The sequence below is a fragment of the Nuphar pumila genome, chromosome 8, assembly GCF_984573655.1.
Source record: "Nuphar pumila chromosome 8, dmNupPumi1.hap1.1, whole genome shotgun sequence".
NCBI classification, from domain to species: domain Eukaryota; kingdom Viridiplantae; phylum Streptophyta; class Magnoliopsida; order Nymphaeales; family Nymphaeaceae; genus Nuphar; species Nuphar pumila.
The window spans coordinates 115001642-115009829 of record NC_143256.1 but is presented as its reverse complement, the minus strand read 5'-3'; the positions used below and the strand labels follow the sequence as shown (position 1 = coordinate 115009829).

General features: G+C 38.5%; 1 protein-coding gene across 2 annotated transcripts; it reads right to left on the bottom strand.

Annotated features, from left to right (window-relative positions):
* Window positions 1-5981: 5981 nt before the first annotated feature.
* LOC149830307 (remorin 4.1-like) lies at window positions 5982-7792 on the bottom strand. 2 transcript variants are annotated; one of them, XM_090016429.1, is made up of 2 exons: window positions 7117-7792; window positions 5982-6700 (listed from the first exon to the last, which is right to left on the bottom strand). In XM_090016429.1, exons 1-2 carry the CDS (start codon window positions 7663-7665, stop codon window positions 6509-6511), a joined length of 741 nt encoding a protein of 246 aa, XP_089872555.1. In that variant the 5' UTR covers window positions 7666-7792; the 3' UTR covers window positions 5982-6508. The 2 variants fall into 2 exon arrangements, with proteins under 2 accessions (XP_089872555.1, XP_089872556.1); XM_090016430.1 differs by having other exon boundaries at window positions 6619-6700; window positions 7056-7750.
* Between the last annotated feature and the right edge of the window lie 396 nt (window positions 7793-8188).

Below are 8188 nucleotides of genomic sequence, written 5' to 3'. Positions count from 1 at the left end.
ATCAAATCTGGCTCTAATCATAATTGATCAAGAAAGAAAGGAAGAAGATTGAGAGATTGGGGAAGAATGAGGATAGGGCTGAAAGGAGAAGAATGAAGAATGACTTATCTAAAGAAGCATCTTTCATTAGCACTCTCAAATTTGACGAAGACTTACACTCAAATCCACTCTTATACCATGAGAAGAAGCCTTTGAATCTATGCAACCTGCAATGAAGAGTGCAATAGGAATGCAATCAAGGAAATGAGAGGACACCCTTCTTAGTCGAGGCTCTCTTGCAACAACAACAACAACTACGCCTTCATCCCAAAACAATTAGGGTCAGCGATATGAACCAACAAAGAAAATCATCGGTCTTCCACATGAATCCTTCTCCTCCAATCATTTCTATCTAATGCCATGTCCTCTGTGAGGTTCAAAGCTTTCATATCTTTTCCTATCATCTCCATCCAAGTCTTCCTAGGCCTACCCGACCTCTTTTAACTAATATATATTTCCCATTTCTCCATCCTTCTAACTGGAGCATCATTAGGCCTTCGCCGAATATGTCCAAACCACCGTAAACAATTCTCTCTCATCTTATTTTCAATGGGTGCAACACCTACCTTCTTACGTATCTCCTCGTTCCGAATCTTATCTTTTATTGTATTTCCACACATCCATCTAAGCATACACATCTCAGCTACACTCATTTTTTGAATATGATGTCTCTTGGCAGCCCAACATTCCGTACCATATAGTAAAGTGGGCCTAATAGTCATCCTATAAAACTTTCCCTTCAACCGCAATGACGTTCTACGATCGCACAACACTCCAGTTGCACTTTTCCATTTCATCCACCCAACCTTTATCCTATGATTTACATCTCTATCAATTTCTCCATACTTTTAAATGGTAGATCCCAAATATTTGAAACAATCATCCACCGGTATTTCTTGCTCACCAAGCTTCACTACACTCCCATCACTACTTCGTTGCTTACTAAACCGACATTCCATATATTCTGTCTTACTCTTACTCAACTTAAAACCTCTTGCTTCCAATGTCTGTCTCCATAATTCTAACTTAGCATTAACCCCAGCTCTAGACTCATCAACCAAAACAATATCATCAACAAACAACATACACCACGACACATTTTCTTGAATTGATCGCGTAAGCTCATCCATCACTATAACTAATAGGAAAGGGCTTAAAGCAGATCCTTGATGTAACCCAACCGTTATAGGAAAATTGGTCGTCACCCCTCCACAAGTGCAAACATTGGTTACTACTTCTTCATACATATCCTTAATTATACTAATGTACTTGAGAGAAACACCTTTCTTCATCATTGTCCACCAGAGAATGTTCCTAGGTACTCTATCGTATGCCTTCTCCAAATCAATAAAAACCATATACAAATCTTTGTTCCTCTCTCTATTTCTCTCAATAAGTTGTTTAAGAAGATGTATACCTTCCATAGTTGATCTTCCAAGCATAAAACCAAATTGATTTTCCGATATCATGACAACCTTCCTCGACCTAGACTCAATCACCCTCTCCCAAAGTTTCATAGTATGACTCATGAATTTTATACTACGATAGTTTGTGCAATCTTATATATCACCCTTATTCTTATATAGAGGCACCAAAGTACTCCTCCTCCACTCATTAGGCATCTTATTTGTCGGCCAAATCTTGTTAAAAAGATTTTTCAACCATTCTAAACCTTTCTCTCCCAAGCATTTCCAAGCCTCGATAGGTATACCATCTGGGCCAACTGCCTTTCTTAATTTCATTTTCTTCAAAGCCTCTGCAATCTCTTTCTTTTGAATCTTGCGCATGAAGTCACAATTCATCTCATGAAAAGGAATGAAGAAGTCTCCAAGATCCTGAGCATGACTTCCATTAAATAGCTTATCAAAATAATCTTTCTATCTCTCCTTAATCTCCTCATCTTTGACTAAAACCCTTTGTGTTTCATCTTTGATACATCTAACTATACCCAGATCCCTCAATTTCCTATCTCTCATCTTTGCAAGCCTATAAATATCATTCTCACCCTCTTTAGTATCCAACTTGTCATAAATCTCCTTGTATACCTTATCCCTCGCATTTCGAACTACTTTTTTAGCTTCCTTCTTTGCTATCATATACTTCTCCAAATTCTCATTATCACGACTCTTACTTAGATTTTTATAATACTCTCTTTTAACCTTAATAGCTAATTTGACATCCTTGTTCCACCATGATGTATCCTTACCTAGCAGCGCACCACCTATAGACTCACCCAATACCTCCTTAGCCACCTTTCTTATGCTACCCGCTATCTTATTCCACATTGATTCTGAATCCTCCTCGAGACACCAATCAACTTCCTTAACTATCTGCTTTACAAACATTCTTTGTTTAGCTCCTTTCAGTGCCCACCACTTAATTCTAGGATCTATTTTATGTCTATCCCTTTTGCGGCATTGTCTAATTCTAAGATTTAAAATTAAGACTCTATGTTGTGTAGCTACACTTTCTCCCGGTATAACCTTACAATCGATGCAACAACCCCTATCTCTCTTTCTAAGTAAGAAAAAAATCTATCTGACTCGTATTAATCCCACTTTTAAATGTTACTAGGTGAGACTCCCTCTTTCTAAACCAAGTGTTTGCTAAGATCATATCATAGGACAAACCAAAAACTAAAATCATTTCTCCACTTTCGTTTCCTTCTCCTATACCATAGCCTCCATGGATAATCTCAAATCCATCCCTACTAATGCCTACATGTCCATTAAGGTCACCGCCGATGAAAAGCTTTTCACCATAAGATATCCCTTGTACTACTCCATCTAAATCTTCCCAAAGTTGACGCTTAATGAAATCATCTAAACCTACTTGAGGTGCATAAACACTATTAATATTAATAATATCCGTACCTAATACTAATTTAATAAGTAAAATCCTATCACCCTTCCTACGAACCTCAACTACATTATCTATAAACTCACGACTCATAACAATCCCTACTCCATTCCTATTTCTATTTATTCCTGTATACCAAATCTTATATCCCCGAGGTTCTATCACTTTTGCCTTCTCACCTACCCATGCATTTGGTCTCTTGTAGACATAAAATATCAATCTTTCTCCTACACATAACATCTACTAACTCTACCAACTTACCAGTTAAAGACCCTATGTTCCAAGTGGCTAACCTAATTTTATGGTCTTGGACTAACTTCTTTACCCCCACCCGTCAAACAAAGTGAGGGAACCCTTGCCTATTTGACACCACACCCAGGCGTCGGTGTGACGCGTCGCTTCCGGGGGATGACCTAGCAACCCTTGCCCATTTATCACTGCCTCCGGGCCTATAGAGTACAACACATCACTCAGTAGGGAACGCCCCAACGAAATTCTCATATTGGTTCATATTCACAGGGTATGACTAAGTTTTTATGCTGGCTGTCACTGGCCTACCGCAACCCTCCTCCTTTATCCGGGCTTGAGACCGGCAGTGTATAACTAAACAGTTATACACAGGCGGAGTTAGTCGAGGCTCTCTTGCTTTTATATTAATATATTTTTACATGTACAAAAATACCCATGTATATTTACAACAAGTACAAACTTATCATGATATAACTTGAATGACTGAAATGCTCTTTTTTAGTATACACCTATTCTTTAACACTCCCCGTCAAATGTGCATAGTTTTGCACTATGGACAGTTTGACCTTCAGAAACCAATGCCGGTGAACCGGAAAGAGATTTGGTGAATAAATCTGCAATTTTTCTTTCACTGGTCACAAACATAGGGTAAATTTTCTTGTCCTCAACCTTGTCTCTTACAAAATACTGATCTAACTCAATATGCTTCATTTTTCCATGTTGTTCAGGATTAGTGAAAAGAACAATTGCACTTCCGTTGTCACAATATAGCACTAACTTCACTGTTCCCTGATACAACGCTGTTAAAAGATGTCTAATCTACAAGACTTATGCTGTAACAACTGCTATGTCTCTATATTTCACTTATGTAATAGATCTTGCTACAGTTCTTTGCTTTTTACTGGACCAAAATTCAAGATGCACCCGAGATATACCCCATATCCATTTATCGACAGTCTGGTAATTGAGTTCCCTGCCCAATCAGCATCTGAATATGCTATAATAGTGACCTGTGAATGAACACCTATTCCAAATCCTCCGTTATAAACCAGACCGTCAAACAAAATACCTTTAATATATCACAAAATTCTATTGACAGCTTCCATATAGCTTTGTTTGAGAGAATGCATGTATTGAAAAACCTAATTAACAACATAATGTAAAATTAATTTAACATTTATTATTATGTTAACTAGTGTATGAAATAAAATGTTCTTAATATGATATAATTATATGGTCTCTCTCTCTCTCTAAACTCAAGCTGTAAAATTGATATATGTCATCCATACTTCCATAGTGATCACTGTGTATCATGTTTAAATGGAGAGCAGATTCAATTCAATGATCGGGGGCAAATGTCAAATCACTTTTAGAAAGTGATCTGGCATCCTCACCATTTAATGTTCCAATCCCACGGTCTCTTGTGCAGGTTGTGGAGCCCACCAAAAAATGTCTGCTGACATCATCATTGGCAGTCATATGGGGACCATTGATCACCATTATGGATGGTGAGGATGTCATATCACTTTCCTAAAGTGATTTTCATAAATCATCTGCTCTCTGAAAGGCTGCCCTGCCTTCCTCCCCCCCACTCAAAAGATGTTCTGCCAATCACATAACCACATCTTGTTTAAAAGGACTTGACAGAATATTCTATGGCTGAAGTTACTGGTCGCGACCGGCGACCTGAATTGCGTGTAATGTACTCACGTGGGGCTTCATTTATATGGTCGGAGGGGCTTGTGAATGTCACTAAGTGATGGGACTTCACAGCTTAGATACCGATGAGTATATCTGCCTCTTGTATAACTGATAGGGATCTGCCTAACTTTAGCTTACTTATGGAAAAATAATAATCTTCAAATTATAGGCGTTGTAACTCATATTGGTATATTGTATGATCGTTTCAAACTTCTCTTTTTATTGATTGCATTGAAAGACTTTATCACTATGAATTTTTGAAATCATTCATCTTCACTTTTTGCAAATTTTTTTTTTTTTACCAAAAGACAATAGCAAGGAAGATCAACATTTGGATCAACCCTGTCCAATGCAATTGAAGTCCTTAGAATATGGTTTACCCATAAAAACCAACTTGGGCAAAATTGTCACTATTGATGAAAAGGTTTCTGGACCAAGAAGCTAAGTTACAGCAAAGAAGAGAGAGAGAGAGAGGATTAGGGTGCAATCACATTGCACACTTTAAGTGTGCTGCTGCATCTGACCACCCTTTATCCCTGGGATACAGCCTGTCTGCTGTGGGGCCTAACAGAAGATCGATGCGGATCAGGTGCAGCAGCACACTAAAGTGTGCAATGTGATTGCACCTGATCTGCTGTTGTTGAGGCCTGACATTGGACTCAAATTCTGATATACTTTTCTAATCTACATCAAATCTGACCCTTTTAGTACTTTTAAGGCATGTACGCCGCCCAGACACTCTGGGCAGTGCTTGTTCAGGACCCGTGAGTCACACCCGACTTACAGGTTCAAACCTAGCCAGTTGGAAACAAACAGGCAGAACACTGTTTGTCCTGTCTGTGACACACCCTCCCTCGTGTATCAAATGTGGGACAGTTCCCAGGTTGGGATCGGTCGGTCCGTGCTCAAGTGCGTCCCACGAGTCAAACACCCCCTTAACATGTAAAGCACGTTTTCAGACATTACTTACAATTTGGATTCAGATTCAAATCCAAATCGAGCATGCCCAATCAGAAAACCAAAGCTGTTCGATACAATTTGTGATTTTTCAGACCTCTATGCACACATCTTGCACAAGATTTTCAACTGGGTAACAGAAAACCGTGAAGTCAAATCAATTACATCGATACAACTTTTATTTTTTTTACGTTTTCTATTATTTGGTAATTGTTACATCACACAATTTACAACAGAAATGGACTTGGTAACAGAGGCAACACCCAAATCCAATTACTTGGTTTCAATACAACCCTACTACTTTTTTGTGATTTCTCACTCTTGTATACTGGTACAATTTACACTAACAATGGACTGTGTAATAGAAGCCACTCACAAGATCAACTGTTTGGGGATCACCACTCATAATTAAAATACCTCATCTTGGGAACCGCTCCAAATTTCCAACTAATGATCCACACCCTGCATCCGGCACATCCTCAACAGGTCTGTTTCTACTACTGAATACTGTAAACATGGTCCAAATCACAATTCCCTATGTGATTTGTGTGACACACTCAGGCAGTTTTGATGCATGAGTAGAGCTAGGTGAAAAGAAAGACTAAAGTGTGCATGGAATCACATAACATGTGACCAAGTTCATGAACTCTGTGTGGAGTTCATGAGCTTGATCATGTTTCTTCATATGATGACAAACATGGCCTTAGAAGAAGGATTTCTTAGTTGGAGCTTTGCCAACAGCTCTCATCAAGTTGGCCAGTTCCATGATCTTTGTTGCTCTAGTCCCCCTCTTTGCTTCTGCAGATGCTTTCTTCTCATCTGATTTCCTCCGTGCTTTTGCGATTTCATTTTGCATCCTCTCGTTGGCCTTGATGCGTTTTTCTTCTAGTTTTCTCTGGTAAATGCAAATCAAGATTGATGAACACCATAAGTTATCCATCTGATAAAAAATATTTTTGAGTATCCAACCAATTAAGGATGCCAATGATCAGAATTTTCTTAACACAGGAAAACAAGGCATGAGTAATACCAAAATTCATCTTCATCCTTATGTTTAATTTCAACAAGAATATTAAATACATCATGAATTGATTGAATGTGAAGAAAGAAAAGAAAAGTTGAAAATTTTCGCTCGTTTAATTCTTTAAATAGTTTTTAGGAGATATTTGGGTTTCACTTATCAAGGAATGACCAAATAATTAATGACTATAATTAGGTCCAATCATTGCCTAAAGGAAGCAAAAGCTTACTTCAATTGCAAGAAGATTAAATGAACAGAGAGGCATGCAAGAAAGCAAGCGAGGCACCAACCTCCACTTTTTTCATCCTTGAGGTGGCCTTGTCTATTTGTGCACTTTCCCATGCTTGAATTATGGCATCTTCTCTCTTGAACCTATTGTTGATCTTGGCTAGCTTGGCAGTCTGCCAAGCTGAGATCTTGGCTACCACCTCCTCCTTCTTCACCCTCTGCAAGCTGATATGTCTAGGAGATGGGGTGCGGCCAAGAGGGTTGTTGTCGGGGACGATCGCCAATGGATTTGGTTCCTCCATTAGTTCATTCTCTCCAATCCTAGGCAAATTGGACGACTCGGCGTTGTCATTGGTGTTGCTAGCATTGCCACCTTCTATCGTCAATCCCGCGAGCACAAGGGCATTGAATTCTGTACTGATACTTGTAAAGTTCTCGCTCGATATTTCGGACATGGATGCTGATCTATGGCTGCTGATTTCCCAAGTGTCTGTACGCCTGGTTCGGCCGGAGGTAACTGGCTGAGGTGGAGGGGTTAAGGCATGGATATCTCTGATTTGATCATCTTCTTCATGTTCTACATCTTCAACATCCCTATGGTCACTAGACATCTCAGCAAATGCACTTCTTGTTCAAGAGCAAGGCCAAAGATAAAACCAAGATGTGCATATTGGTGTAGGTAAATGTAAGTGATGAGGAAGTATGGTTGGTGTTCAAAAAGAGCCAAAGATATTGCCCATAGGTGGACAATAGGCACACCCTTTTAATGAAGGGAATAAAAATGATTTTGACTTAAGAAAAACCATAAAAAGATTAAAAGATAGTGTTCAGTAGATTCTTGGAAGGAGGTGTAGGGTTACAATCAATGTTATCAGTATCCGAATCAGACCCGATTCTCAAGTGAATTGTTCTGAATCGGCCAAAAAATAATTAAAAAATATTACGTGTCAATCAGAACGTAACATGTGTTAAAGCCATCAAAATAATATTACAATTATTAATTTTAAGCTATTTTTTTTTTACATTTATTAAAAAATAGCTGATTTAGGTCAATATGATATCGATATGATCTTTATTGACAACTTTGATTGGGCAATTGAGCTCTAAAGTTTTAGGGTACTGAAATTTTGACAC

Excerpts from the sequence above, each read along its gene's own strand:
- LOC149830307 (XM_090016429.1), bottom strand. The coding sequence starts at position 7,665 with ATGTCTAGTGACCATAGGGATGTTGAAGATGTAGAACATGAAGAAGAT. Across the intron at positions 6,701-7,116 it reads CAAGGATGAAAAAAGTGGAG|AGAAAACTAGAAGAAAAACG; the intron begins GTTGGTGCCTCG and ends TGCATTTACCAG.